Source organism: Rhineura floridana, chromosome 6 (genome assembly GCF_030035675.1).
Source record: "Rhineura floridana isolate rRhiFlo1 chromosome 6, rRhiFlo1.hap2, whole genome shotgun sequence".
Lineage (NCBI taxonomy): Eukaryota > Metazoa > Chordata > Lepidosauria > Squamata > Rhineuridae > Rhineura > Rhineura floridana.
The window spans coordinates 142,449,784-142,464,879 of NC_084485.1; the positions used below are offsets into that span (position 1 = coordinate 142,449,784).

Genomic DNA, 15,096 nt, shown 5'->3' on the forward strand with positions numbered 1-15,096 from the left:
CAGCAAACACGGTTTGGGAAACAATACAGGAATCTTAGGACCTTTTAATCTTATCCCTCAATTAATCCAGACCAACTCACATCTCCTAGACCAAGACAACCAAGTGTCAAAAACAAGAACTAGTATCAACCCTTGCTTTCTTTCCTAATTTAGCTTCCTCCTACATAATTCCCAACCAAACTAGGTCTGGTGGAAAGGAATGTGCATGCATGTCTTAACCAGAAATGTGCAATGGGTAATGATAAAAAATGTTAAGCAGAATACAAGATACGTATTATTTTCAAACAGAAATGGCTTAATGATAGGATATAGTTCAAACAGCCCTTCAATAACCATGCCTACCTTCCTCATCACCTTGCTCAATCTAGCTACAGAAATGCCAATAAAACTTACAGAAACATGTTACAGACAGCAAGCAACCAATGTAGTAAAGTGGTCAGTGTTCAGTCTGACCTCTGGAGAGGTGGGTTCAAAATCCTACACAATTAGCAGAGCACTAGATAACCTTGGGCCAGCCTCCATCTTTCAGCCTAACCAACCATTAGATTATTACAAGGTTACAACGGGATTAGCACACATACTCCATTTATTGGAGGAATGACAACATTATATAGATAGATATAGATTATACAGATTGATATTTATATAGTGCAAAACACTTGTGGTTTGGGTCTCAGCCTTGAAAGTTAGGTCAGTATTTTTATACCCATACTACAGATGAACTGGATGGAGACCAAGACTGACTTGTCTAAGACCTCCTAGCTGGGTCACAGCCTAGTCAAGTTTTAAACCAGGATTAACCCAGTTAACAATCTTAACTACACCATTAAAACGTTTTCAAAGAGGGAACAAGAGAAAGATAGAGTAATCAATTTTACCTGTCAGTAATGCAGGTGACAGTACACGAATTATTAAAACAGAAGTTCACATTGTTCAAGCCATTTCAAAAACTCAGCAGTACACCCTCCAACATGAGCATAATGTAACTAGAGTTACACTACCAGTAATATATAGCATCAGCCAGAGGAAATAGGTGTTTCCTTCTTAAGTGATACAGCAATGTACATTTCCTTATGGAACGTGTAACTCAAGCAGAAGCCAGATGGCAAAATCTGGTTCCAATCAGATAAAGAACATTAGCGAACAAAGGCACAAATAACCAAAGTTAACCAGGAGGAGAGAGGGTTAGAAAAACAAGCATCTCCAAAGAATCTTCTGCAACACACAATCAACACTATAACTCAAAACCTCCTCAGTTAACCATCAAAAAAGAAAAAATGAAAAGTGCACCATCTTTGGATCAACAGTTCAAAGACATCCAACCCAGGAAGCTCCGTAACACAGGACATCCAAATCAGGGCATCCCAATCTCTTCACAGCCAAGTCATGTTTAGAAACACTATACTAGGTTCTATGCATCCCACCCTGCAGCTAGATTTAATTAGGATTCCATAGTGAACCCCTCATGGCATACAGGAAGGTATGAAAAAAAAGCAAACTGAGAAGTCATCAGAATTATTCTTCTGCTGTCTGTGTACGTTACCTGACAAAGGAAAATAAACCACTTTTCTATATAGGATACTTGGCATTTTCTTTACCCTCCTTCCCCCAACACACATACAGTTCAAATTAAATGGGTCAGAATGATCCTCAAATCCCCCTTCCTCCTATCTACCAACCTTAGGACAATTTACAGAGTGATCCTAACCATGTCTACTGAAAAATCAGTCTTACTGAATTCAATGAGGCTTACTCCTAGTTAAGCAGGGTTAGTTTTACTACTTCCTTACAATTTTTTGTATCTACAAACAGGATGACTTGTTAAAGCAGAATGATGTGTACTTTCCAACTTTTCAATGTATCTTTAAAAACGCAAATTCTACACTCCGCACCACTGAAAGAACACAGAAACCAAGCAATGAGAGTTACTTCTCCACTTGTACTTATTTATTTATTTATTTATTTTATATCCCACACTTCCTTTCAGTAGGAGCCGCCTGTCTAATATTTAAGGGCTGGGAATTCCAAAGGGTAGGTGCTAGTACACTAAAGGTCCGTTTCCTATGTTGTGTGGAATGGACCTTCTGATAAGATGGTATCTGCAGGAGCCCTCACCTGCAGAGCATAGTGATCGAACGGGTATATAAGGGGAAAGACAATATTTCAGGTATCGTGGTGCCAAGCTGTATAGGGCTTTTTGTACACCTTCAATTCTCACTCCCATAAGAGATAACCTGGCGCACCTGAACTTAGCCTGGTAGCTAATGGTCAATGGAGTAAGTGTATGAAGAAGTGGAAGAGAAATTCTTATAGCCCCAACTTCACCATGCTTACTCAGACGTAAGCCCAAATAGTAACACTAGTTACTCTCATTTCCAGGTATGCATGCATCTTGACTTAATGGGAATGGCACCCAAATAAGTGCATGGTCACTCTGTTTCCGAGCTACTTGTCAACTTTTCTTCTAAAATGGTCTGCTTCCTATACCTCTAATACAAGCTCACAAGCAGAAATTAATCAGGTGGATCGTCTTCTGAAATGGAAATTAAAATGACTGAAAAATCTTTACCAATTTTAACTCTTGCATATTGGGTTCCTGCTACAGGTACAGAAGGAGGCCAAATAACAAAATTTATAATCCTATTCTTAACTGTTTCCTCTCCTAAAGAGCCTTACTTATTTGCATAGGGCTCACAGGGCATCCTGAGCTTTCTCTCTCTCTCTACTGCTCAGGGATTGCCTCTTTCTTCCCTACCACCTTCTCTTTCTTAAAGCCTTTTTACTTGAAAGTGTGTGTAATTCAATAACAAGTCCACCAATTTCCAAAAATTCCCAGGTTAAAAAAAACACACAGTTTCATGTTACTACTGATCCTATACCTGCATACCAGGGTTAGGGCACCTGTGGCCCTCTAGATGTTGTTGGATTACAATTCCCATCAACTCTAGAGGGCATGACCAATGGTAAAGGATTACAGGAGTTGTCACCCAGCAACATCTGAAGGGCCACATGTGACCCATCCCTGATGTATACTCAGATCAAAGGTCTGCAGAGTTTAGTAGGACTTAAGTTTCAGGTCAGCATACATAAGATTGCACCCCTAATGGCTTAACTCTTCACAAGGACCCTTCAATTGTCACTCCCGTAAGAGAGAACCTGGCACACCTCTCCCCCCTTGTCTCCCATGCATTCATGACATGAAATACGCAGCACTTCCTTCCAAGTAAGCATTCTTAAAGTTGTAGCATTAACATCCCAGTTTATAGAATCTGTTCCCACACGATGTGGTGAGAGCTTCTAGCTTAGGTGACTTTCAAAAAGGGATTACACAAATACATTGAGAGCCACAATGTTTATAGTTGTATGAGATTCCCCCACATGCAGAGGCAGCAGATTTCTGTCGGGGGACGGAGAGAGATAATTGCTGTTGCTACTATGCCATGTTTGGGAGCTTTCCAGAGGCATCTGGCTGTCCATTATGGGAAGCAAGATTGTAGACTAGAATCCAGCAGGAACCCTTCCTCCCCCACCCATACCCTCCTCTTCTTCACCATTCCCCTCCCATTCTCGTAAAGGACGGGTGTATCCTCTTCTGCTCCTACTCTCCTTTCTCTCCCTCCCCTTAAGACGCCCGGAGAGGAACTTCAACATCGCCCCTCCCACAGACTCACCCCCAGATGACATAGTTGGTCTTGACGTTCTTGGGCCAGGAGAACTCGCCGAAAATCACCTCGTCCCCTTTCACCACGATCTCCTTCTTCTGCGTGTTGTATTGGCGCAGCACGCTCAGGACGTCCGCCATCGCCTCAGCCTGCCTACCTCGCTTGCTCGCTCCCTCGCTGGCCTCAAGACCGAGGTGCGCGCTCGCTCCGCTCCTCTCGCGGTCCTCGAGTCCGTCTCCCGCCCCTTCCCTTGCTCTCTGGCGCGCTCTTTTACTCCTTCGAGTCGACACCCACCTTACTCGCTGACAGACAGGCAAACAAACTGACCCAACCGACTGGCCCAGCCGCCACCGACGCCGCGCGCGAGAGAAAGCTAGAGGTGAGAAGGACCCCGCTGGCCTGCCCCAGGTTGCGCCTGCGCACAGCACAGCACAGAACAGACGCCAGCTGAGGCTCCGCCTACTACTCTTCTCGTTCAGCGCAAACGAAGCGAAAAAAGCTGCCTTGGTCTTGCCCGGGTCTGAGCTAGCCCCCACCCCACATCCACGCTGTCGGGGAGGGGGGGGGTGGAACCCAAACGTAATTGGCAGTAGAAGAAGCATATCAGCGCGCGCGCAAGGAAGGGGAACTTGTCTAAACAGTGAGTGTAAAATAACAGGCAATCTAATAGTTAGCCTTGGCAATAAGGGTCCTTGAGGGAGAAGCGGACCGCAGAGAAACCTCCAAAGAGGCGTGGCTTGTGAATTCTTTGTTCTGTCCATGGCATTGAGGGCGCTTCTAAGAATTAGGGTGACCAAATCTTGGATAAGGTTGGTGTGGTGTGCGTTGGAAGGGGTGTGGGACTGTTGTGTACAGCTAACACCCGATGGGAATTGGGGCGTTAACACTGGGTACTATGATAATAAACTATATACTTCTGTATTTTGTGATTTTAAGTCAATGCTGCTGAGAATGGAGAGGTCGCGCTGTTTACGTTGCTGTAGTATCCAGTTTGGATACCCTCAAAAGCTTTTCTTTTCTAACAGGTGCTTTGCAAGGTAGTCCTAAGTGTGTTTACTCTGGAGTACATCCTGCTTTGTTCCATGGCGCTTATTCCTAACTAAGCGTGCGTAGGATATTTAATTGTTCCTTTATTGAGCCGTAGTACAAAAAGGGCGAGGGACTGAGCTAGAGCTTTTATTATTTGGTTTTTAAAAGTTTATTAAGGGTTTTCTTATTCTGTTGTACCAGTCCTCTTTCAGGAGTTCAGTAAAGCTTGCTAGGTGTATGATCCTGTGAAAATTGAGCATTTCTAGATCTCTTAGAATTCAGTGGGAGAAATTTAAGCACATACTGAACTCTTCTACTCAAGTTAGTGGGACTTAGAAGTGCTTCACTGTGGCTGGATCATGCCCTAGATCAGTGTTTCCCAAACTTTTTTATTTTTTGTTGCTGGACTGCAACTCCCATCAGCCCCAGCCAGCATGGCCAATGGTCAGGAATTGTGGGAACTGTAGTCCAGCAACAAAGAAATAAAAAATGTTTGGGAAACACTGCCCTAGATGTTTACTTAATGGCTCATCAGGCTGGTCTTAAATAAAAACCTAGTGTAGAAGGTACCTATAGTGTCATTTCTTTTAGTATGAAAAATGACAGGCATCTTGAATGTTGGAACTAGCTGGGGAAAGTTGCTTGGCTTCTGGCCAGTTTTGTTTAGTGATCCTGGTGGTACTTGGTTGAGGGCTGCTTTGGGGCTAATGGTTCCTACCCACTATTTGTATATAGACCTATACTACAATTAACACTACAAATCTTCCATAGTCTTTTCTTACAAGGACCCCAAAACCTGTAAGTTCTCCCTGGTTGCACAAAATATTGTACCTATACTACATGGAAATTGGTCTGTATTAGAAGAAATAACTTGTATAAAGATAATAAATAGGATGCAGATTAACAGGAAGGAACCTTCTGGGTCATAACAAACCCTGTGAAGTAATTATCCTTTCTTACAAACCTTGTTCTGTGACAGGTTTGTAGTACTTGCCTAGTTGCCTGTGACAAATAAGAACTACCTCCAGGTGATTAGGCCAGGAAGCTTTTTCAAGTAGGCAGAGAGTTGGTTTGTTTTTCCTTTCATTGTCAGATTATTGGTATGCTACAAATACAGGTATGTATGAGTAGCCTAGTAATGTTTGTAGACCTCTTTGCAAAGTGGTGGGTTTTCCAAGTGAGGCTGGCTCCTCTTTCTTGGTGGAGAAGTACTTTAATACCACCCTGACCCCCTGTAGCCCATGGGTCTTAAGGTTAGGACTGATTTGTTAGAGTGCAATTCTATATGCACTCACTTAGGAGTATGTCCTACTGAACTCAATTGGACCTACTTCTGAGTAAACATGTCTAGGATAATTCTATTTAAAATTTTATACAGGCGGGCCCCTCTTACCGGCGCTTTGCTTTCCGGCGTTCTGCTAATACGGCGGCTGGAGATTCCCCGTTTTAAAGCCAGTTTTGTGCTTTTGCGGCATTTTGCAGCATTTTCGCGTGACGCGCCCCATTATACTCAATGGGTTCTGCTTTACGGCGATTTCCGCTTTATGGCAGCAGTCCAGAACGGAACCTGCCATATAAGTGGGGCCCGCCTGTAGTCTACTTCTAAAATCAACTCAAAGCTGGTTACCAAAAACCCCATAACGTATAACAATAAAAAATAGTTCAATCACAATAAAAACAAATTACTAAAATAAGTTTCATAGGCTATGCTTACACTGTCTGTCTTAATGGCTGATACAGGCGGGCCCTGCTTGTACGGCAGGTTCCGTTCCGGACTGCTGCCGTAAAGCGGAAATCGCCGTAAAGCGGAACCCATTGAGTATAATGGGGCGTGTTGCACGAAAATGACACAAAATGCCGCAAAAGCACAAAACTGGCTTTAAAACGGGGAATTTCCCGCCGCCGCATTAGCGAAGCGCCGCATTAGCGAAGCGCCGCATTAGCGAAGCGCCGCATTAGCGAAGCGCCGCATTAGCGAAGCGCCGCATTAGCGAAGCGCCGGAAAGCGAAGCGCCGGAAAGCGAAGCGCCGGAAAGCGAAGCGCCGGAAAGCGAAGCGCCGGAAAGCGAAGCGCCGGAAAGCGAAGCGCCGGAAAGCGAAGCGCCGGAAAGCGGGGCCCGCCTGTATACTTACAAAATTCTAAAACACAGTTGCCAACTTTTTCCCCTTTTGCTGAAATGTAATTTGGTGTGTTACCATTGCTAAATTCTGTAAAATAGGATAGAAATAATTATTTTTATGACTTTATTTCTGATTCTTTTTCAGAATGGGAAACAGTATGTGTGCTACCACAGAGTTACCTAACATTGAGACTACTAACCAGATACAGGTAAGTGAAGATGGTTGTTACCTTTAATGGTACTAAGTTCTCAGTGTTTTCTGTGAAATCTATTTCATCAGGCCAACTGTCACCTGACAGCAGCCATTCCATCAGGCTTCATCAGTAGGAGAGATGGGAAGCAAGGTTCATTCCATCAACTGTGTCAAAAGACCAGCTCCATCAGGCACTTTCCTTCCCCAGAGATGTTTCTATTACAGATCATTATAAGAACTACTGTTTAATAATTGGTGCCTAAGTCTGCTGTTTTTCATTTCATTTTTAATTTGTATACCACGTTTCTACATTACTGTACTCAAAGCAGTTTACAACCTTTTTTTCTCTTCCCTCCTTGTCCAGTTCCCCTTGTGTGTTGTGTTTTTTAGATGGGAAGCCTGTGGCCGGACTGTCTTGTTTTAATTAACTGTGCGTAAAGCTAGTCTGGGAGCCTTTTTGGCTGGAAAAGGGGCTAAAATATTCTAAATAATAAATATTCTGGTATTTCTGTCCTGCCGTTTAGCAAAAAGGCTCGCAAGCAGCTTACAAAAATCAGTATAAACATGGTTAACATTAAACATTTTTTAAAATCAATTTAGGTTTGGATTATATTGCTCATACTGTGAAGAGTGTTGACAAACACGTCTTATTTAACAAACAAAGAGTGAGAGGTTTAAAGCTGAGAAATATGGACCTGAGGGTTTATTTTTGCAGTTCAAAGAAAGAGGTTAATATCTCCTAGGTTATATTTAGATTCAGAATTTGAGGACTAAAATAAGACTTGAGTAGACATTGTTCCTTCCCCTCCCCCACCACTTTTTAATATATTGATACTTGAGATGCAACCTCAATCAGTAATTCTGGATGAAATTTTAAATTTAATGAGGGAAATCTAAATGTGAAAGAATGACACTGTTTAAAACTTAAGTTTTGGTTCTAATGGTATATGAAATAATTTGAGGTTTACATTACATTTAGAAACTGATTGTGCAAGCTTTTATTAAAACAAATAGCAAACTATCTCGGACAACTGTGTAGTGATCTTCTCCAAAACAACATGCTCCTACTGCAACATGGCAAAGAAGTTATTTGAAGATATGAATGTGAATTACACAGCCATTGAATTGGACATGTATGAAAACGGAAATCAGTTTCAAGACATTCTGCACCGAATGACTGGTGGCAGGACAGTGAGTACTTCCAAAGTTTGGTCACATAGCACAAATGTCAAGAAAAATGATCACTCCAACATGCCCCCTCCCCAAGTAAATCAATTCCTACAGTATGTAATTGGTTTATGAAACCTGTTGCCATAAGATGTGGTGGTGAGCACTAGCTTAGGTATCTTTAAAAGGGGATTAGATAGACATTACCAGTGACTACTAATCATTATGTCTGTGTGCCTCTGAATACAAATTACAGGAGAGTAACAGTGGGAGGGGGCCATTGGTCCATGTTTTGCTGTGGCCTTCCCAGAGGCATCTGGCTCACATGAAATTCATATCCATCAGATGTGACAAGCTACTTTTAAAAATCTTGTTTTCTCTGTTTGATTTCAAGCCAAAACTATCAGAATACAGAATTTAGATTCTTTGGGATGTCAAGCCTTTTCCTTTATAGTAAGGAAATATATTGAAAAGAGCCAGGTGATGCTTGCACAATGTGCTGTATTTTGTAGAAAAAGATTTTGCTGCCTTGCCTAGTTGTCCTTCAACTCACAGGCTTCAATCTTTATTTGCTTTCTGTTGCTGTGCATCTGTCATCTCTTCTTCTGCAACCATACTCCTGCTTGAATTTAAACAGCAGCTAAATATGTAAACACTCAAGCATTACATTTTGGCTAAAACTTGCAAGTTACCGATTTAATCTGCATCTTCTCATTCTGAATACAGAATTTCAATCATCTTGCATTTTCTTCTTCAGTTCAGACTAGAGTCCATAACTTATTAGCACTGAGCAGAATGGGGAAGAACAAGCTGAAACGTAATCCAGACAAAATACTGTTGGTAAAGGAACAATCCAGATTTGGGTTTACAGCCTGTTTTAAGAAGGGTTGTGGTCCCCAACACTCCTATTGAATGCACAGGTAGTGTCAGTACCGAAGGTGTTTTTTTCCAGGTTTGGTTAGTTCCCCAGCTATAACCCTTCCTGACAAAATCAGAGCTTTCTACAGTCATCCATGCCCTTGGTCATCCAGATTGGACTGTTGTGATTTGCTCTACATAGGGCTGCCTTTGTAAAAAGCTTTGGGAAACTGCAACTAGTACAAAAAGCTGTAGCCAGATTGACAGGTACCAGGTATCAGGTGCTTTGAAATGCCAGGTGCTTGGCATTTCATTCTTGCCAAGTTTGCACTGGCTGCCACTTTGTTTCTAGCCTCAGTACTGGTTTTACTTCCTTAAAGTCTTAAAACTGCTTCGGACCTAGGTGCCTTACGGACCGCCATCTACTGTAAGTCCTTCCCTGCATGATCTAATTATGTAGGCCATGCTTCAGCTCCCACAAATTTTTAGAGCATAGCTGATTCAACAAGGGCTAGGGAATTGTCTGTGGTGGCATCAACCCTGTGGAATGCCTTGCCAAGCAAAATGTGTCAGGCCTCATCACTATAAGGTTTTACCACTTTATCACTATAAGCTGGTAAAGATGTGACTTAAGGTGTTCAGGTGATCATATTTTGGCAAGTGCTGTGCTGTGCTGAAATTACTACTATGGTTTTATTATGCCGTTTAGCTTGGATTGTTATATATTTTGAAATGTTTTTGTATTCTGACTTGTTAGCTGCCTTGAGTTCCTCAGAAATAAGGTGGGATGTATTTTTTTAAATACGTGGATAAATAAAGGATGCTAAACTACTTCTTTCCATTTCAGGAGGTAATCTGGATAATGCACTAGAGCATAAGTTGCTGAACTAAGAATGCTTTGTGCAAAATGCTGCTATTGGATATGAAGTGAAACTACTGCAATCTCTCACCAATAGCTTGAGAAGAGATAATGTGATATCAAACTCTGTCTGCATGCCATTTTTCCAACTCCATAATATCTGCCATAGCTAAGAAATACTGTTCTGGGGAATGGGTGGTAACTTTATTGAATATATAACATCTATGTTTAACCTTATGCCCAGGAAGTAACATTAGTTTTCTATACTCAACAGGTTCCAAGAATATTTATCAACGGAACCTTTGTTGGAGGTGCAACAGACACACAGAGACTTCACCGGGAGGGCAAACTGCTCCCGTTAGTTCACCAGTGTCTAATACAAAGAGGACAAAACTTGGAACAGCCATGTAGTCTTCCTTAACTTCCTTGCTCCTGATAGAATAACATTACTGAGGTTTATTAGACTGTGTGCATCGTCCTACGTCAGTACTATTGATGTGTTCATAATATGTAGAAAAATGCTTTGACTTTGAAAAGAGATAATTTATTGAGACCTGGTATATCTTACATTCACCATGCAATCTTAAACATACTATGTGCTGTTGAAAATGTGGGCCTGAGTAAACATGCATAAAATTGCACTGCATGTCTTCAAAAAAATTTGTAACCACAAGTTCTGTTTAGATACTTAACCTCAGCTATTTTCACAATTCTAACCATGTCTGCTCAGAAGTAAGTCAGATTGAATTCAGTAGGGTTTATTGCCAGGTAAGTGGGGTCACCGTTGCACCCTGAATTAAGTTGCACTTAGACCTCACTTATTTCAATGTGGAAAAGTTATTATTGATTTAGTTTCTACACTTCAGTCTAGATCCAACTGAGGATTGTGCTGGCATTTTCTGTGGCAGATAATTATTTACGTTCATGTAAGTGTTAAAAGTTAGAAAGGAGTTTGGTTACCAAACACTAAACAAATGAATTCACAAGCCATTGGTAAAGTATTAACTTTAGGATACATTAATTGCTGGAATAGCTAGCTTGGTGTACATTAGATTTATTTTAAGATGGATGCCTCCTTTATTCAGATTGCAGTAGTATTTCTAGCCCCTTGGAAGTAAGCTGTAGTTGGTATTAAATGCAGCAGTCCCTATGCTCCAGCCCCTTCCCAAAGTTATAACGAGATTAAATCAGATCTACAGAAATGCTCTACTTGTATGAGCTACCAATGGCACAGCTGGACCGGGGCCAATGACAGAGAAGGAAACTCCTCCAATCTATGTCTGTTACTGAAATGGGCCTGAACATACATCTTCTCTTTGTCTAAAGGCTGCTGTTGGCTGCATTCATGATTTATTATGAAATGAGCCTACCCCTTCCCTCACATGCATTGTGTACACCACCACCCTGAGCACACTTAGAAGATGAGAAGCTTTTGTTTCCTCCAATTAAACTGCAGCTCGTCTTGCCACTGAAACCTGACACACTGTGGTTTGAGAGAAGCCACCTTCAAACTATGGTTGAAGTTAGCTAGTTTCAAGAACCATAGAGATTAATCACAAGATTTACACATAATGTCGAACTGTGATTAACTGAAGTAATTGGGAACTCCTTGTTATGTCCATGGCAGGGGGTTAGAGGAGTGTACAAGTCAGGCAGAAGCTAGGCTTATACCTGTCATGATATGCTGTGGTTTAGGGCAGAGGTAGGGAATGTATTTTGGGCTGGCAGGCCAAAGCCTTATCTTCCCACCCTCGAAAGGCCAAGTTTAACAGGTGGGTGGGGTTGTACACCTGTCAATCACATGATGTCAAGTTACACTGCCCTTCGAAGTCCCAGCTGCCAGGGCCTTAAAGTGCAGTGCAGGACTGTTTCAAAGCCCTTTTCCAAACAGCCCCACCTACTCTTTAAATGAGCAGTTTTCTTGGGTTTAAAGAGCAGCGTGGGACTGTTGCATAAGGGCTTTCAAACAGCTGGGCATTATACTTCGGCTACATGTGCTTGTTCCTAGCAGGGGGAACAGGTGTGCACAGTCAAACTGAGCAGGATTGAATCCTCCACTCGCAAGCTATTGAAAAGATAATGTGATTCTGCTGGCCACTTGCATCTGCTTTGCCAGAGCTTTCTGTAGGGGACATGCTGGCAAAGCAGACACCAGCAGACTGAACCCTATTCCATCTGTCAGCTGATGAACAGGTGCACATGGTTTGGGGGAATGGTCTTAGACCCCTGGAATGGCTAAGATTGGCCCGTGACTGAGGTTCCCCATCCCTGGTGTAGGGTGATATTACTGTATAGCCACTTTATAGAAGCAGGAGATCTAGGAAGCTATTAAGGGAATGATAGCAGGGGTGGGAAGTATAACACATTAGCCTATGTAATAAGTGCTTTTCACTTTTTTGACAATTTAATTTTTGTGAAAGATCAGGCCTTTGATGTCTAGTTGGAAATCTTCTTTCCCTCTCATTGCCAGACCCTGAAGTGATATGACTTCAGCACAGGACCTTGAGTCAGAAGGACCCCACACTGCAGAAGGGCTGGCTTGCCATATTTTGAGTCAAATATAGTACACATTACCATCTAAATAGTGGGTGAGTGGAGAAATAAAGACCTTTTGCAGTAAGTGAAGTAATAATGCACATTACTGTAGAAAGAGAGCGCTCACACTATCTGAAAGAGCACCTGATAGATCAGAGATCACGACTGTGAGGTTCTACATCTCCCCTCCCCCACATCTGTTTCAATTGTAAGCTCCTTTGCAATGTCACAATGTTACTACTGCAATATGCTGGAGTTCCAAAAAAAGTGTATGTTCTGTTCAGGAAATGTATATTCAGGGCTTTTCAAGGTAGGTGGAATAGGATCTAGCTTGTCCTTCACCAGCAGAAAGAGAGACAATTTCTGGTTAAATGCAAGGGAATCCCTCCCCCTCCCCCAAATCCTGCAGAAATTAAACTTGTAACTCGGAGAGGTTCTCATTCATCTTGCTTCCTGTTCTAGTTTTCTATTGCCCAAGGAGATTAGCAAAGTGTTACCAGAAGATTGGGGGGGGGGAAGAGATTAAAGAAATGTACACAGGCTCAGTGGTACAGTCCATTTTCCTTCACATGTAGATCTAGCCTATGTTAGATATTGAAAGTTTTCATAATACACTTCTAGACTTCCACTGTACAAAACACTTGGTTTTTTCAGCTCGCTGTTGCAATAGTGCTTAGCTAATTGTAATTTATAAGCATAAAAATTATAAATGACACTTTACAGCAGGGGTGGCTAACCTGTGTCCCTCTAGCTGTTCTTGAACTACAACTCTTGTCAGCCCCAGCAAGCATGGTCTGGCCAAGGACAATGGGATGTGTAGTTCAGCAACATCTGGATGGCCACAAGTGAATCACCCATTTTACAGTGTAGTTTTTTCTAAACTAAGTGTTTTTCTTGCTGCTTAATGCACTTGCACTAAATAAGAACTAAATATCAGAATTTGCCATTAAATGTGTATTTAATACGTACATCTCATACTTGTATATTAGTAGAACTAATTATTTTTATCCTGCTTTTCAAATGTATATCAACCAGAAGACTCTGCCCTCAGGCTTACAAAGGCACACGAGGGGACTGATGGGATATCAATTCAACAATGCCAGAAGAAACTTGTGTGTTGTAAAGCCATGGTAGGAAACCTGAGGCCCTCCAGCTGTAGCTTGAGTACAATTGGGCATGGTGGTTGAGGCTGATGCAAGTTAGAATCTAAAAACATCTGAAGGGCCACGGATTCCCCACCCCTGTTGCAAACAGACACTTATATCTAGTTGGGGCCAGGCTGGTCTTCCCCTACTGGCGGTCTTGCTTGGATAGTTTGCAATATGGGTGGCTAACCTGTGGTCATCCAGAGATGGCTGTATTATAGATCTATCAGCCTTGGCCTTTGAGCATGCTGATGGAAGTTGTAGCTCAGCAACAGGTGGAGAGCCACCCTGTTTACAATAAGTGTCTTTATTTGAGTGTCAGTTTTAAAGTCTTGTGTTTATTAAATAGATGAAAGTAAGTTAAGGCACAGCAGGTTTCTCAAATAAGCCTGAAGCTCCACAAAATGGAGGTTTGTGTTGCTTCTCAAAAACAGTAAGAAAACTCTTAAAAATAGGAACAGTGACGAGTGCTTAAAAACACTATAGTGTGCATCAGCAGTGGGGAACCTGTGGCCTGATTATACAGTTATCATACCTGACCATTACTTATGCTGTCTGTGACTGATGAGTTGTTATGAATCCATCATCTTAAAGACCACTGGCTCCTTATCCCTCATATGTATGATCAATAAAACAAGGATGCTGTATTTAGTTTTATTTAACAGAATTTATGGATGGCTTGATTATAAAAAACGTCTTACTACACATCACTTCTGAAAGTAAGTTCCATTTAATTCAATGGGTCTTCCTTACCGGTAAGTGAGTATAGGAGTGTAGCCTTAAAGCTCTAGAGCAAGGATGCCCAACCTGAGACCTTTCCAGATATCGTTGGACTCCCATCAGTTCCAGGTAGCATAGCCAATGGTCTGGAATGATGGAAGTTGCAAAAAAAAAAAAAGTAGGGATACAAGGTCCCTATCCCTGCTGTAGGTAATAGATGCTACAATTGAGAACCTCCGTATTTGTTTTTGTCCATGTTCAAACACATTTCATCTCCAACTAAACACGTTTCCCTCAGCCTAGTTCCATCCTTGTTACTTTTCTCCACGAAATCGTGCACCACCTAAGTGAATTTGATTGAAATATTTGACCTTTCTGTAGCAGGACTCTCCATACTTTGTACCTCTGTTGTTTCCGACTAGTAGCCCCACATTAACCACAGGGCTGTGGAGTCGGTATGCCAAACCTTCGACTCTGACTCCTCTATTTTTCTACGGTCTGACTCCAACTCCTTCACAAATGGCAAATGCATATTAATTTTTCTACTGTCTGACTCCGACTCTGACTCCTTCATAAATGGCAAATGTATATTAATATTAATAAATTAATATTAATATTAAAATATTAATTTTATTTTGAAGTCGAAGTCAGTACATTTCTACTGACTCCGACTCCACCCAAAATTGCTTCCGACTCCGACTCCACAGCCCTGATTAACCATGGGGAAACAAAAGTAAATTCCTTTTATTCATTTCTGCAGCAAAAAGCAGCCACCTACTAGAGTTACTTAATGGTAAAGCCAACCATG

General features: G+C 41.8%; 2 protein-coding genes across 4 annotated transcripts in view; one reads left to right on the plus strand and one right to left on the minus strand.

The window, feature by feature from the left end:
• Positions 1–4,159, minus strand: part of CDC73 (cell division cycle 73) — a 187,486-nt gene extending 183,327 nt beyond the window's left edge. Inside the window, exon 1 of the mRNA XM_061633986.1 lies at positions 3,672–4,159. Coding sequence (XP_061489970.1) covers positions 3,672–3,802 — 131 coding nt within the window. The 5' untranslated portion in view covers positions 3,803–4,159. The remainder of the gene's footprint in view (positions 1–3,671) is intronic.
• On the plus strand, positions 3,710–14,235 carry GLRX2 (glutaredoxin 2). 3 transcript variants are annotated; one of them, XM_061634000.1, is made up of 4 exons: positions 3,710–4,041; positions 6,957–7,020; positions 8,019–8,195; positions 10,163–14,235. In XM_061634000.1, the coding sequence occupies exons 2-4, from the start codon at positions 6,958–6,960 to the stop codon at positions 10,307–10,309; spliced, it is 387 nt and encodes a 128-aa protein (XP_061489984.1). In that variant the 5' UTR covers positions 3,710–4,041; position 6,957; the 3' UTR covers positions 10,310–14,235. The 3 variants fall into 3 exon arrangements, with proteins under 3 accessions (XP_061489984.1, XP_061489983.1, XP_061489982.1); XM_061633999.1 differs by lacking the exon at positions 3,710–4,041 and adding an exon at positions 4,091–4,302; XM_061633998.1 differs by lacking the exon at positions 3,710–4,041 and adding an exon at positions 4,328–4,471.
• The last annotated feature ends 861 nt before the right edge of the window (positions 14,236–15,096 follow it).